This window comes from Budorcas taxicolor, chromosome 6 (assembly GCF_023091745.1).
Source record: "Budorcas taxicolor isolate Tak-1 chromosome 6, Takin1.1, whole genome shotgun sequence".
Classification (NCBI taxonomy): Eukaryota; Metazoa; Chordata; class Mammalia; order Artiodactyla; family Bovidae; genus Budorcas; species Budorcas taxicolor.
The window spans coordinates 46,534,257-46,551,307 of NC_068915.1; the positions used below are offsets into that span (position 1 = coordinate 46,534,257).

The 17,051-nt window shown below is 34.4% G+C and overlaps 1 protein-coding gene across 1 annotated transcript in view; it reads left to right on the top strand.

Moving 5' to 3' along the window:
* Positions 1-17,051, top strand: part of TBC1D19 (TBC1 domain family member 19) — a 147,325-nt gene that overhangs the window by 77,591 nt on the left and 52,683 nt on the right. Inside the window, exons 12-13 of the mRNA XM_052642094.1 lie at positions 8,057-8,131; positions 11,756-11,818. Of these exons, the coding sequence (XP_052498054.1) occupies positions 8,057-8,131; positions 11,756-11,818 (138 nt within the window). The remainder of the gene's footprint in view (positions 1-8,056; positions 8,132-11,755; positions 11,819-17,051) is intronic.

Consider the following 17,051-nt stretch of genomic DNA (forward strand, 5'->3'; position numbering starts at 1 on the left):
TTACATATAATAGTAATAATTATTATTAATAAATTAATCATGATATTAATCATACATTAATCATAATTTATAATAATGCTGTTTTTAAGAAAAGCAAGCACTAACATAAGTATTATAAAAGCTGTACCTCTGGCCTTTGCAATGTATGTATGCGTGTGTATGTGCATGCGTGTAGATGTGTTTTAAATCTCCCTCTGTAAACAGCACTATCAGAAACCACTTGCTTCCTTTTTGAAAGAATAAGCTTTGTGCTTTATTTTAGAGCAATTTTAAACCAAATGATACTGCTGATCTTTTGAGGTGACACTTTAAAAGTAACAGTTGGCAAAACAGTTTAGAGTGTACTTTGGGCCTTTTTTTAGTGCATCAGCTCTTGTAAAAGAGGTAGTAATTCTTGTTCTGAGCTAACTGTGTAGATCAGAGTTAGATCACCTACTAACTTCGTCGACCAGCAGCTAAGTTAACAAGTCCTGTCTCTGCAGAGGAACTACTTCCATTTCAAAAATAGATTTAGAATTTTTCCAGAAGTATCATTATAGAATAAAAGCAGTAATCCCAAATAATGATTGTTACAATGTGCAACGGCTGCTTTTACACTTGCATTCTGGAGTTAATAATGATCTTGATTTTCTGTACTCAAAATGACAGGTCTGTAAATAGAAATTAATATCAGAAAGGCAATCTTGATTTTATTGAATAAAACACTTTCTATACTTTACACTTTTATATTCACTGTAAAAGTGTGACCTGCACACACTATAGCAACTCCAAAACAATTGTTGTAGGTGGTACATTAGAGGAGGGAGAGAGGGAGAATACTTCTTACAAAGAATTCTTTATCAGAATGTTTTGTTCAGTTACTTTTCAGTTGCTTAAAATAAGGTACATATGCAAATATATCATAGTTAAGGAGATACATGAACAGAATATTTCAAATTTCACACCCATAAACCTGTTTTAAAAATCTTACCTGCTTAGAAAGACTTGGCATTTAATACTTTGAGTTCCTAGCAGTTAGTTTATAAAATACTTTTATTAGAACATTATTTAACTTTGATTTTTTTCTCTTTTTGAGAAAATATGTGATAAGCTTAAAAGCATTGTCTTTATATATTTTCTATAGATTTCTGGATCAAATATCCATATTTAGCAAACATGCATATTCAAATTTTTGCTTAATTTCAGTTTGCTAATTAAAAGAAGATAGAAAATCTTCTTTTACTTTGCTTTAAGTTCTTACTTACTGATAAAATAGGCAAGATGAGTATTAACATTTAAGATTTCCTTTAGTGATTTCACAGCAAGCTTCTCCACAGCCTAACCTAAAGATCTCCAGCAATGCCTGATCATCCTAGACCTTTCTGGTCACACTTACCTAGTCTCCCCCGTGTCTGTTTCTGTCCTTTCACTCCTCTCAACCACTTCTTTTCACAATCTTAGCCAAAGATATCACTTTCTCTTAACCAGAGAAAACAAAAGTCATCAGAAAGAACTTATCCAAATTCTTTCCATGAAACCTGTGAACTTTATTGTATCAGCACCTGTTCTTGCCTCCTCTACTTTTATATCTAAATCTTGTGAAAGAAGATTCTATGCTGAATGCTCCTACTTTCTTAATCCCATAATCACTCAATCTACCTTATTCTGGTATCAGTTCAGTTCAGTCGCTCAGTCGTGTCCAACTCTTTGCCACCCCATGAATCGCAGCACGCCAGGCCTCCCTGTCCATCACCAACTCCTGGAGTTCACTCAGAGTCACGTCCATTGAGTCGGTGGTGCCATCCAGCCATTTCATCCTCTGTCGTCCCCTTCTGGTATACATTCTACCAAATGACAATAACTGTCCCAACTAAAGATATCAAGAACAGTGGACGCATTTAAATTTTACTGCATTTGATACTGTTATCTATTCTGCCCTTGAAATATTCTTGGTCTTTAATTCAGTTCATCCTTTTTTTTAGTTATTTCCCTCTTTCGTTTTTTTCTTTCAAGTCTGCATTTGGGTTCCTGTACAAACCGCAAGTGCTTGTGTTTTTCAGAATTCAGTTTTGATCTTCTTTTCATTCTGCACATTTTCCTTAGACTGACTGACCAATCATTTCTTTCTGTAATGGCTTCAACTCTGTTTTCAATCAATCATTGTCTTAAGTCTAAAACTTTTATTTCCAGTTTCCTACAGAACTCTTAATACTTGCTCCAAAAGTATATCAGACTCATGATGTCTAAAAGAAAAGGCATAATCTTTACCTCAGTGCATTTATGGTCATCCAAGAAATGTTGAATTGTCTCTCTGCCATGCTGTTCTCTCCCGGAAAAAAAAAAGTCTCAGACTTTTCTCTTGTTGGATACTCTGCCCTCCTTTCATGTGCAGCTTATTCCATCACCTTTGCTGAGAAACTGTCCTCACCTCTCCTCTACCTTGCCTTCTCCCGACTCCATCACTGCTACTGTTAGATACTTCCTTCTTTTTCCTCCTGCCATAACCAGGGCAGGAGCAAAGACCTCAAGTCAAAGAAACATATACCGTACTTCTTACTTTATTTGTCTGCCTCCCTTTCTAGATTGGGGCTTCTGTGGTGGCTCAGATGGTAAAGAATCTTCCTGCAGTGTGGGAGACCCAAGTTCAGTCCTTCTGCAGGAAGATCCCATGGAGAAGGAAATAGCAACCCTCTCCAGTATTTTTGCCTGGAGACTTCCATGGCCAGAGAAGCCTGGCAGGCTATAGTCCGTGGAATCACAAAGAGTCAGACACAACTGAGCAACTAATAAGTTCAGATTCTTTCTAGATTGAGTACCTGGGGACAGGAATTATTTTCTTCTTCATCATCTTAATGTCAGTATCTTGTACAGTATCTAAAAATGATAGGCTCACCTAAATGGTTACTGAACAATTAAGTATAAAATTTTAGGACCCTTTGTGAGTTCTTTGATTTTTTAAGTGTATATTTTCTTCTTCTCTTTAGTTAAATGGATAGTCTAAGTCTGAATAAAATACCGAATAGATACATACAGTAAAATTATTCTCTGATGCTAAAAATTTGGGCTACTTTGCTTTTCAAAGATTGCTTTTATAATCATAATTTATTGCTCTTATCCGGAGAGATGATGTGGGGTGGGAGGTGGGAGGGGGGTTCATGTTTGGGAGCTCATGTGCACCCGTGGTGGATTCATGTCAACGTAGGCCAAAACCAATACGTATTGTAAAGTAAAAAAAGTAAAAATAAAAATTAAAAAATAATAAATAAATAAATAAATAAACTTAAAAAAATAATGTAAAGGTTTAATCTTAAATGTAAAAAATATGTAAATCAAACATATCTAATAATAATAATACAAAATAGCATTTTTAATAGCCAAGATATAACAACAGATATGGGATTGTTCTTAATTTGCAAAGCATTACTATAAATCACACTTGTTCTCTGATCTTCAGAGCCTGTTTAGTACATCTCAGAAGAGTTTTTGGGCAGCTAGGCCCCGAGGTGAGTAGAAGAAAAACAAAATATGAAAATCCTTTGGGAATTCCCAGAAATGTTCAGGAAGAAATGACTAGGAAGAATCACGGTTGTGAATAAATTGAAATATGGAGCAAAAAAAAAAAAAAATGTCTATTTGCCAGAGCTTATACAAAGTTCTCTTTAAATATTCTATTATTGGTGATTGTTTTATTTTATAAATTGTTTTCTTATAATGTCTTTGTCTGCTTTTAGGGTAATGGGATGAATTAAAAGGTACTCCCTCTGCTTCTGTCCTATGAAGGAGATTGTAGAAGACTGGCAGAATCTCTCCCTTAAATGCTTGGTAGAATTCACCAGTGAGCCACTCTGGGCTTTGTACTGTCTGTTTTGCAAGGTTATTAATTATTAAATGAGTTACTTTAACAAATCTAGGCCTATACATATTGTTTCTTGTGTGAATTTCAGCAAATTATCAGCAAATCTTATTCAAGTAATTGATCCATTTCATCTAGGTTATCAAGTCTGTGGGCAGGGAAGTATTCCTAGTATTCCTTTATTATCCTTTTAATGTTCAAAGGATCTTTCACTTCTGATTTGGGTAATCTGTGTCTTTCTCTTTTCTTCTTAATTAGCCTAGCTAGAGGCTCGTCATTGTTCTTGATCTTTTCAGTGAACCAACTTTTGGTTCCAGTGATATTTTTCTATTGATTCCTGTTTTCAATTTTATTTCTTCATGCTCTGTTCTTATCATTTCTCCTCCTCTGCTTACTTTCAGTTTAATTTGCTCTTCTTTTCCTAATTTCCTAAGGTAGAAACTTAGTTTGTTTATTTTAGGTCTTTCTTGTTTTCTAATATATGCCTGTGTTTAATTCTATAAATTCCATCTAAGCATTGCTTTTACTGCATTCCCCAAATTTTGATGTTACCTTTTCATTTAGTTCAAAATACTTTAAAATTTTGCTTGAAATTTCTTCTTTGACCCATGTGTATGTTGTTTAATCTCCATGTATTTGGGTATTTTCCAGTTATCTTTCTGTTATTGGTTTCTAGTTTAATTCCACTGTGGGTGTGAGAGCAGACACTGTAGGATTTCTATTCTTTTAAATTTGTTAAAGCTATGTTTTATGACCCAGAATGTGCTCTGTCTTGGTGAATGTTCCATGTGAGCTTGAGAATCATGTGTGTTTTGCTGTTGTTGGATGAAGTAGCGTAAAGGTGTCCATCATATCCAGTTTATTGGTGGTGTTGTTGAGTTCAACTTGGACCTTACGGATTTTCTGCCTACTGAATCTTTTTCTGATAGAGAAATGTTGAAGTTTTATTTCAGTTGGAAATGCATGGTTTATTTTATAAATGATGCTGATAACCATCCTTCTGAAAGAAAACAGTCAGACTTTTGGCTTACAAAATATAAAAATAAATTCCAGGTAGGTTATAAACATGTAAATTAAAAATACCAATTTTAGGAAAAATTAGGAAAATATTTACATAAATATGTGGTGTAGGAGAGCCTTGTCTAAGGCAAGCAAGAAAGAGAAATTTGTCAATGTATACTGTAAACAAAAAAAACACATGTTAATTTGAAGAAAAAGTATTTGTAACACAAATGACAAATGTTAATCCTCAGTATAGATAAAGAATCTGACAAATTAATGAAATAAATGTAATCTAACAGAAAAATATGTAAACCATGAAAGTGAAAGTTCAAATGGCCAATAAGCATATGAAAGAAAGTCAACTTTATTAGTATTTAAGAAAGTCTATATTAATATAAAAATAAGATAATCATTATTTTTACCCATGGAAAAGTTAAAATAGTGGCCAATAAGCATATGAAAGAAAGTCAACTTTATTAGTATTTAAGAAAGTCTATATTAATATAAAAATAAGATAATCATTATTTTTACCCATGGAAAAGTTAAAATGGTGAAAGTGAAAGTTGCTCAGTAAAGGCATATGTGCATGAGGATATTTATTGTAGTATTTGTAGTAACAACTAGAAACAACCTGAGTAGCCATCTATAGGGAAATGGTTAAATAAATCATGACATATCTGTAGTACAGTCTTAAAAATATTAAAGTTTATGTGTTGATAGTTATTTAAAAAAGAGAGATGACCGTGACACATCACTAGAAACTGAAAAATAAGTATAGTATGATTCCATTTTCTGTTAACAAACAACAGCTAAAACCCTTCAGTATGATTATATATTTATATAAGCATGGAGAAAAGTATGGAAGGATATAAGTTACAAATAATGTTATTAATACAAATATAAATACCATTAGATTATTCAGCATGGTGGGAGGGAAGAAAAAAAGAGTGTTAATTTTCTTTATCAAGCTCTGGATTGTCTCAGTTATTTTACTGGTCATGTATCAGTTTGTAATTTTAAACCTTTTATTTTTAAAAAGCGACATAACTCTATAAACGGTTTTTCTGCTGCGTTCACTAGAAAACACTATAGTATTATGCTCTTTGCCAGCTGTCAGGATTGGTGTTTGAGTTGGGTACTGTTCCTATCTTTAAAAATGTTCTTTTATCCTAGCTAGAGAGGTAGATTTAATAAATATAGTAGAAGGTAAATAAAATAGTAAAATAATTTTTCTTTAGGTAAGAAATCAAAACATCATGAATGAGAACAAAATAAGGCCTTTTAATTAAACTTAAAATGACTAAAAATAGCCAGCAAGTCCCCAGATTATTTTTATGTGATGAGCATTTTGACTCAAACCAGAGAACTGTGTGTCAGGCATTTTTTAAGACAAAGAAATTGTATTTCAGGAAACATAGGTTTGGACACCGCGCTGCCATGCCTGCTGCATGCATCAGATATTCTTGTTTGTCCCGGGTGATCCTGCCCCACAGCTCTTACTTGTCTGAGGGACTGTCTTCAGAAAAACTCACACAGACTGCGGTGTACTGAGGGAGCCAAGCAGTATTTGGATAGAGGTGGAAGCCGGGGCTAGAGTCCCCGAGGGATGGATGGAGGGATTTGGAGAAACGCAGGGATCAGCTTAAGTAGTCAGGTATTTCCATCTCTCTTTAACGCAGCTACTACCCACTTAATCTTGACCTTTTTCAATCTTTATTATGAACACCTAACCAACTATTAGCCTGTCCCTTAACTGGATTGCATCTTACATCCTTCCTCCCCGTTTCTCTTCCTCTGTCTTTTCTTCTTTTTCCTTCCCCCCTTTTCTCTCCTTCCTGTCCTTCTTCTCTTATTCTCATTTCTTATTCTCTATTTAACGGCTTCCCTTGTGGTAAGGAATCTGCCTGCAATGCAGGGAGACCTGGGTTTGATCCCTGGGTTGGGATGATCCCCTGGAGAAGGGAAAGTCTACCCGCTCCAGTATTCTGGCCTGAAGAGTTCCATGGACTGTGTATAGTCCATGGGGTCGCCAAGAGTCGGACACAACTGAGCAACTTTCACTTTCACTTCACTTTCAGCCTGTTATCACTGTTTAGAGTTAATTGGATTGTCTAATATCATGGTACCATATTATTTTTAACTGATTTTTTTTTTGCTAAAATTTTACTAAATTCTTTATAATTAAAAAAATTTATTTAATATTGGAATATTGTTCATTAACAATGTAGTGTTAGTTTCAGATGTACAAAGTAATTCACTTATGCATCATATACATGTATCTATTCATTTTCAAATTCTTTTCCCACTTAGATTATTACAGAATATTGAGCAGAGTTCCTGGTGCTATAGTTGAATTTTCATTTAATTTTTAAAAGCCTTGACTCATATTTAAAGTACACTACTGATTCTATTGATCAATGTCATTAAAAGTCCTGAACCTTTATCATTGTCCATTAGCCAGATGAGATGAGAATGTTTGACATTATCTCTTAAAAATTTACATACTTTTCCAACCTATGCTTAAATCATGTACAAGTTAGCTATATAGCATTCTGTATAGTTACAACCATTATATTTTGAACTAAAAATGAATAATTAAAGAAATCTTTTTCAAAAAAAAATCCTGATTTTTTTTTCATATGCTATATGATAGCTTTTACTACCAGGGATGATTTAGTATGCTTAATTTTTTTTTATAATAATTTAGATATTAGAAAGGCAGTATAGAGTAGTCACTCTGGGTTTTTATATAGGTTCTAGGGGTTTCTTGGAATCAAATCTTACTACCTTTGTGGCCTTGAACAGAAAGTTAACTTCTTTCTCTGGGCCTCAATTTCTCAAATGTAAATGGGAATAATAATCATTGAACAGATTTATTTTGTTGATATGAGATTAAACAGATTGACATGTATATTGGGTAAAACAGTTCCTAATAATTACTTAATAAATACTACATTTGCTATTAAAGTTAAATTACAGTTAAATCAATTTAGCAAACATTGATTAAATACCTACCAGGTACCAGATTTTATCTTAAGGGATGGGATTAAGTCTGTTTATTGATCATCAGCTATTAGCCAGGCCTGGAGACTCTAGTAATGAATAAAATAAAGCCCTTATTCTTTTAGTGTATATAATACTATTAATGATCACTATTTATTAAAGTTTGAGGCTGACTTTATAAATGATTGACTTTTAATGTTTTTGTTTTTCTTAATCTAGGATATTTTATATTATGAGCAGCTTAAGACAAATGTGATACAACATGACCTTTTGGTGGACAGTCTAATTTATAAAGTAAGTAAAGCTATGTTTTTCCATTTTGTTAACATTAAGCAGTTATCAAGAGTCTTCTTCATGTAGGTACTGCACTATCTATGATGATACATATTAACCTTGAAAAATAATTTTAAATGATCATTATACTTAGGACGATAAGGTTGACCTTCAAAATCTGCAGTTTCTATTCAATGTTATCTTTCACTTTGCAGCTGTCTTCACAATCCTTTCTTGACCCTCCCATTTATTGATTAAGGGAATGATATTTTTTGTCCTTATAAATTCCAATTTTCCACTCAAACTATACAGAAAATCTACTAAAAGAAAAAATCAGATTATGGATTTCTTTATCTTATTTATCTCACAATTCTTTAGGGACTGCTTGTTTATTTTATTATATTGAAGTCACAGCTTATTTCCAGTTTTTGATTTCTAGACATAGAGTTAAACACATCTCAAGTTTTATGATAGGGATTCAGTGAGTTTTTGTTTCTAGGCATCTGTTATTGAGAGTTGAAATGTAGATGCTAAAAGCATGGTATAGGGTTTATTCTGGATTCATAATTGGGTTGTTTAAAAGACTTGGATTTTAGATTTAGAACTTGTAAGATAGAGGAGAAAGGGCATATTATTCCAGACCTCAGAAACAGGGGAAAGAAGAACCAAAGATTTGTCTGGGTAGAAGATAACAGAAGTTAATAAAAACAGTGACTGCTAGCATTTAATGATTGCTTACTGTGTGTCATGCAGTGCTCCAGACTCTTTACATAGATTGGCATCTGATCCTGACAGCTACCCCAGGGGAGTAGATACTGGCATTTGGGCTATAAATGATAATTCTTTTTTTTTTTTCCTGAAAAAAAAGTTGCATTCTACAAGATCATGCATTAAAAATAGTAAGGCTTATAGGAAAAATAGGGTTGGGATAGCTTTTGAAACTTTATAGCCAAAGTGCTAACAGAAACAATCATTGGGAGATGAACTGGACAGCTCAGGCATGCTGCTCCTGCAGGAATTATTAAAAATGTACAGAAATAACAAAGTGTTTAAGTGCTAAAATAATTCAGTTGCACAGAGCCACTGGGGCTGCTGTTCAGGTGGGCACAAGAGGAAGTGCAGCAGTTAAGAGATATGCAAGGCTGGGGGTGTGCCTCTCTAGAGACAGGGACCCCATGCAATCATTCATTTTCCATTTTCTTGAAATTTCCATTCTCTTGGAAACAGGCAAAGGGCTCATGCCTGCAGAAGGCTTTGCCCTTTCCTGCTGAAGGATATAATTCTACTTCTGCTGTTCTGACTTCTCTTTTTAAAAGAAAATTGCATTTGAACCAACACAATTCTGATGTTATACTGACATCACTTCCTTACTCACCAGCCACATATTGATGCATGTATTATAGCAAAGTAGGAAGTATTAATACTGTTACTTCGCTGTCTTACAGACGAGGGAACGAAGGTAGACAAAGAGTAAAGAAGTCTGTTTAAATTCGTGTATTAAGTAGTAAAGCCAAGATTTGAATCTCGGTAATCTGATTTCACAACCCGTACCTTTAACCACTCTGCTCTACAGGGAGGAGGATGAGGGGAATTAAGAGGATGCAGTCTTTTGATGAAAAGTCTTGACTCTTTTGAAAACCTCTTGAAGTTTTTACATAGATTTGGATCACAGGTACTGCTATCGACTTTGAGGTCAAATGACTGTACACGGGGGATTATTTTAGCAACAGCTTAAGAGAGGAGAATGGATGCTTTTGAACTGTGGTGTTGGAGAAGACTTGAGAGTCCCTTGGACTGCAAGGAGATCCAACGAGTCCATTCTAAAGGAGATCAGCCCTGGGATTTCTTTGGAAGGAAACTTTGGCCACCTCATGTGAAGAGTTGACTCATTGGAAAAGACTCTGATGCTGGGAGGGATTGGGGGCAGGAGGAGAAGGGGATGACAGAGGATGAGATGGCTGGATGGCATCACCGACTCAATGGACGTGAGTTTGAGTGAACTCCGGGAGTAGTTGATGGACAGGGAGGGCTGGCGTGCTGCGATTCATGGGGTCGCAAATAGTCGGACACGACTTGGCAACTGAACTGAACTGAACTGAAGAGATATTTTGGGCTTTAAGACTTTTAATCTCCTCTCTGTTCAAATGAGAGAAGACTCACAAGAGAAGTTCAAAAAATCCAAGAGTGCTAGCATGAGAGTTCCCTTTGCTGCCAACATGAATTTCAGTTAGAATCAGTAAAGCAAATCTGTCATGAGAAAGAGGTAAACAGCTTGTGTCTGAACAGCTGAATGTAAGTTTTGGTAGAATCAGTCCTGACGATCCACAGCATGAGTGTTTACTTATGTTAGTTAAACTCTGCTGATCTTACTGGAACAACTCCAAATATTATTAAAGTCAGCCCTTAAGGGAATGAGCATTAAAAAAATAATCATTTGAAGTTTCATTACAAATCCCTTTGGCAAAGATTCCTTTTTAATTTAACTGAAAATTAGAATTATTTTAGTGGTTAAAGAAATGAAGGAAACAAGGCAATGCTTAAGTACAGAACATCATCAAACCCTCCCTAAGCTAAAATAACTAATGATTCTCTCTGGATTGTATTTTTTTCTCACAAACTTGTCTTGAATCCACACCACCTACAATTTTCTACTGCTTACTGTGATCTGACAGTTCATATCAGTGTTTCTCAACCTTTTCTTCATAAAAGAGAAAATCTTCTCTAATATAAAAATTAAATACCAAAGAATAAGATTCTGTTGAATAGAAGAAGCTTTGGAGGTCCATAAGCCATTGTACTATGTAAAAACTTTTGATCCCCAGGAATGAAAACCCCTTAGAGGCAACATCATCATCCTTGAGATTGTGTGATCTATACTTCTGCCCATGTTGTTACTTAGACTGACTCCTTTCTTTTCTCTTAATCTGTGTCTTTCAGTTTTTCTAGGCTCGGCACATATTCACTATCTCCAGGGTCATCCACAAGTCATTTTATCCTCCTCTAATTGCTGTTTTGATCAATAGCCCAATTGAATTTTGTAGGTTGGGCAATATTTTCATAGATTTCTGTAATATTTCTTTGGGATGTGTAACCAGTATTTCTCATTCTCCAATATTTCTACCATGTATGTTTTCTTGCTGGTGATATTGAAGATAAACTTTGTCTTGTTTGCTAACAAGTGATGACTTGCACATGAATAATTACAAAAACATCAAAGATTTTTGGTATTTTGATGGAATGGCATGAATGTGGGCTTGAACAATGGAGGACCAAATTGAACAGTAATTTGAGGCCAGATTTTTACGGCTGCTTTTGGACATTGTGACTGCAAATGCTTTTCTAATTTTAAGATACCTAAATATTGGATTCAAAGGAGATAAAATTGAAATAAATAAGAAGAAATTACTAATGTAACCCAAATAAGTGTAAACAATCTGAAGTTAAGTAATGTGTCACATATATCAGCCAAGTAACTTCATAAATTTATTTCTGATAAACCCAGTGATAAAATCTAATTGAGAAGTTTATAATCATATGTGAAGTAATAAAATCATTTCAGTATTATTTCTGTATGTTACATTGTGTCTTAGTACTATAAACATACTCATTTAAATTCTTTTCAGTGCTCTCTACTTTTAATTATAGGATGTGAAATTGACAGCAAGCAATGATGATTATTATTTTGTATTTGAAGATTATTTATATCAGGTAAGTTGAAAAATTAAAATATATAATGTTCTTGTTTTAAATTCTCTAACTCAGGCTACTGTAGAAAATATCTCCGTTGTTAACTGAATCCTCCTAAAATCCACGCCATATTTCTTTTTTATAAAATTAAATTTTCCAAATTTGGGATCAGGTTAACTTTTGTTCTTACAAGGGACTAGGGGGGAGGATAAGAGCTTCATCTCTGTTCCAACCAGGGGAGGTATAGGCACAGATTCTTAAATTGAGTGTCTTACTTCATATTTCAGCTGTCCCAAGATGTTTAGAGAAAGCATTTTTACATGATACTTTTCTATTAAAGGTCTTGAGTAAATAATTAAGTGCTTTGAAATCAGCTTGAAGAGTTGTGAATACTCCTTGATCACATCATATGGTGATACTGTGGATGTTTGGATTTACCTGATGAAAAAGAAACAACATAGAAACATCACAATTAGGAAATATGTGATTTATATAGAATTAAATGATATTCTTAAATGATATTCTTTTTTTAAAGATCACAAACACATAGATAGATATAAGATAGATAGATAGATAATATGATTTTGAGTGAATGTCAATATGTCTCATGGAAAAAACATCGAGATTCCACATGGCAGTTTCTGCTTGACTAAATGTAAATCAGTCCCAGATGTCGAATTAGCAGGTCTCTGATGGTAATAGTGGTTGTAGTTGTGTATCTGTTTAAGAGTTAAATAAGAATCTCTCTAGAAGGTTTAATTAATTGTATATTCCAAGAACTAAAGTCCAAAAGATTTTATAAAATTTATTTATAAAATTAAACTTTGAAATAACCTTGGAAAGAATTTTAAGGGAATTTCCATGATTTCAAATATGCTATTAATTTTTAAAATTTTAAAAACACTTAAGACTTAAAATCCCATTTTTTAACATATTGTTATTAATTAAAATTTGGGCAATATAAAAACCTTAAAGTTTTTTTACTTATGTAGCAAATATGTAGCCTGATACCTATTTTTTGGTACTCAGTCAAATTTTGAATGTACAATAAAGTTAAAGCTTCATTTATATAGTAATTCTTGTTTCTGAACTGAAATACTGAGTAGAAATGATCGCTTTTGGTATTGTAGCATAAAGAGGTCCACAGAGCCATCCCTATTAGAAAAATCAAAACCAGTGAAAATTATTTAAAAAGCAAAAACAACAACAACAACAACATTTAAAGTATCTGGAAACTATCTTTTAAGATTAAACGTCAAGTCAGCAAATGAAAACATTTATTCAGGAGAAGTGACTAAGTCTCAAATCAGTCTGTAGCACTTGAGCCATGATGCACTCTCTCCCTCCTCATAGCCCCAGATCATTATGATGGAAGCTTCAATTCAACTGAGTGTGGCTAGGAAGATGGGGTTCCTTTTTCAAACCATTTCTAGTCAAAGACTGCAGCATCTCTACAGAAGGCTCTGTGCTGTGCTTAGTCGCTCAGTCGTGTCTGATCCTTTGCAACCCCATGACTATAGCCTGGCTTCTCTGTCCATGGGGATTCTCCAGGCAAGAGTACTGGAGTGGGTTGCCATGCCCTCCTTCAGGGGAGCTTCCCAACCCAGAGATCGAACCCAGGTCTGCTGCGTTGCGGGTGGATTCTTTATCATCTGAGCCACCAGGGAAGCCCATAAAAGGTTCAGGTAACCAGTATTTCTCATTCTTCTCAGCTCTGTGTTGTAGATGCAAAATTTCAGAAGTCAGGGGCTTCCTGCCTCCACTCAGAGGGTAGCCCTCTGTCAAGAGCAGGTTTGAGTAACCTCTAAGACTTGATTTCTTAGTGGCTGTACCCACTTGAATTCCTACGAGCAGTGCACTAGGGCTCATTTTTCTCTGTACCCTCACCAACACTTGTCCTTTTTTTTTTTTATGTTAGCCATTTTAACAGGTATGAGGTGATAACATTCTGGTTTTGATTTGCATTTCCCTGATGATTAGTAAAGTTGCATACTTTTTCATGTACCTGTTGGCCATTTGTATGTCTTATTTGGAAAACTTCTATTAATTTCCTTTGCCCACTTTTTAATTGGGTTGTTTGTTTTTTGATATTGAATTGTCAAATTCTTAATAAATTTTGGCTGTTAGCCTCATATCAGACATAATATTTGCAAATATTTTCTCCCTTCCTGTAGGTTGCCTTTTCATTTTGTTTTTAGTTTCTTTTGCTTTATAATGGTTTTTAGTTTGATATAGTTTCATTTATCTATTTTTGCTTTTTAGCTTGTTTTTCACTATCATAAAAGGAAATTACCATGAAGATATAAGTCAGGGAGCTTTTTTCTATGATTTCTTCTAGGAATTTTATGTCTAGGAATTTAGGTCTTATGTTTAAAGTCTTAAGTCCATTTCAAGTTCATTTTTGTGAGTGGTATAAGGTACAAGTCTAATTTCATTCTTCTGCATGTGGTTATCCGGTTTTCCCAGCCCTATTTATTGAAGATACTGTCTTTTCTCCACTGAATATTCTTGGCTCCCTTGTTAAATATTAGTTAACTGTGTATGTGTGGTTTGTTTTTGGGCTCTCAATTCTGTTCCATTGGTTCCTGTGTCTACTTTTATGCCAGTGCTTTACTGCTCTGATTACTATAACTGTGTAGCATAGCTTGAAATCGGGAAGTATGATGCTTTGTTATTCTTCCTTGAGATTGCTTTGTCTACACAGTTTCTTTTGTGGCTCTACACAAATTTTAGGATCGTTTTTCTATTTCTGTTAAAAATGCCCATTGCAATTTTAATAGGAATGCATTGAATCTGTAGATGGCTTTGGGTAATATGGCATTTTAACAGTGCAACTTCTGATCCATGAACATAGGATATTGTTCCATTTGTGTCTTCTGCTTCTTTCATCAAAGTCTTGTAGTTTTAAGTGTACAGATCTTTCACCTCCTTGGTTAAATTTATTCCTTCGTATTTTATTGGTCTTTTTTATGCTATAGTGAATGTAATTATTTCTTTTTCAGCTTTTTGTCCTTAGTGTATAGAAACACAACTGTTCTCTGTATATTGATTTTATATCCTGCAATTTTACTGAATTCATTGATTAATTCTAGCAGATTTTGGATGGAGCCTTTAGGATTTTCTATATATAATATCATATCGTCTATAAGTAGAGATTATTTCTTTCTTTCCTACTTGAAAGTAAAAGTTGCTCAGTCATGTGCAACTCTTTGCAAGCCCATGGGCTATACAGTCCTTGGATTCTCCAGGCCAGAATACTGGAGTGGGTAGCCATTCCCTTCTCCAGGGGATCTTCCCAACCCAGAGATCAAACCCAGGCCTCCACATTGCAAGTAGATTCTTTGCCAGCTGAGCCACCAGGGACACCCATCCCTACTTGGATGCCTTTTCTTTCTTTTTCTTGCCTTATTGCTCAAAGTGGTCTTATGAAAACACCAATCAGTTCATGTTACTTGTGAGATTAAATCCCAAATACCAAAATCCTTCACAAGGCCCAATGACCCTGGATGTGCTGGTTCACGTCTTGAGCCTCACGGTTCACCTCTGCGCTAACACTGTGGCACTACGCATTCCAACCACTCTGATCTTTTACTCCTCATGTCCCTTATGCTTTTTTCTACCTCAGGGTCCTCAGACCTGCAATTCCTTTGATGTAAAAGACCGTTGCCCTCCCCTTTTTCCCTACTAAATCCCTATTTTTCCTTCAGCTTTCAACTAGAATATCACTTATTCACAAATACCTTTCCCGACTTGCTCTGCTTCTCAGCAGGACATAAACATAGTGTCATGGCCTTGTGCTTTGTGTGATTACACATTTATTGTCATTGTAGAGGGCTGTAGATTTTCTTTAGTTAAGAGTTTAGTTCTAGATGTGAAGGATCTTTTTATCAACGGACTTCTAAATGAAACGAATTAGTTAATATTGCACAGTATTACAAATATGAAACAAAAGTTTTTGGTCCTCCCTATGATAGCTATTTAGATCCTGAACATGAAGCTATTATGACACTAAACATGAATACATAAATTATAGTAATAGCCAAAGGCCAATAATCATATAGTTTGTAGTGTGCTGACTATTCTACTTCAGTGTGTGGGTAAAGTGGAAATGTCGCAATTTCTGCCCCTTTGGTGGCTGGAGAGAAGAGGATTGTCAATTTAAATTCACAGCTACAAAAGCTTTTTGGTGGTGGTGAAAGGGACTTGCCAGATGAAAAACCTGCCTCATTTGATGAACAGGGTTATAAGGGTAACATTTTAAATAGGAGTCGTTACAGTTTCTCCACATAGTGCCAGGATTAACCCTTGAAGACATATTCATCTTTGTGCACCACATAAACTTGGGAAACTTATAAGTGACAGAGTCTGACAAACATAACTATAAACAATGGATGCGTTCTCTGAGAAAAAGCAGAATGGTCATCGGTAAATATTTATTGACTCTTTTATATAATGATACCACCTTTGATGGGCTTACATTCTAGTTAAAGAGGCAAAAATGTTTTGAAATTGTTTTAAAGTATGTGTGTAAAGCATTAGGTATTAATCAATATCACAGATAGTAAGTACTATAGGAGTATACTTTAACCTTTATTTTCCATTTTATCAATATTTTAGTCCAAATTATATTATTTTTAGATTTCCTGTAATTTTTTTCAGTTATAGATCTCATAGCCTCTGCTATTCTCCATACTTTGTAAAGGTTTAATGTGGATCTTTGTCCTTACAACATAAATAAATGGATAATTGTAACACCTAAGTTCTGTCTTTGGGAATTTTGCAGAACAAAATTTTCCTCATATGGATAGTTACGAAGAAAATACTTTTCATGATGATACTTGTTCATAATTAATTTTATCATTAGTTTGACTTGTCATAGAGAAGTTCATTTTAAGTAATAAAAGTATATGTAATTTTTTGCATTGAAAACAATATTATCAGAAATTGAGTTGTGATTTTTTTCTGAAAAAAATTTGTATCCCTATACATGTATGTACATGCCCTCAAATGTGTATGTATATATGAGATAAGAAAGAAGAAAGCCTTTTCTTATCACTAATTATGGGCTTTCTGGCAGAGCTGCCTAGCAACATAACTACTCAATGGGAAAACTGTTGATGTTAGTGGAGTGAACTTAATTTTCTAGCACACTCTGTGTCATAACCCATGTATTGGATTTTGTGACTAGACTACAAAATTTGACAGCATGTGGCCTTGCTGTGTCCATATATAGATGAGAAAGTCTCCAGTAGTT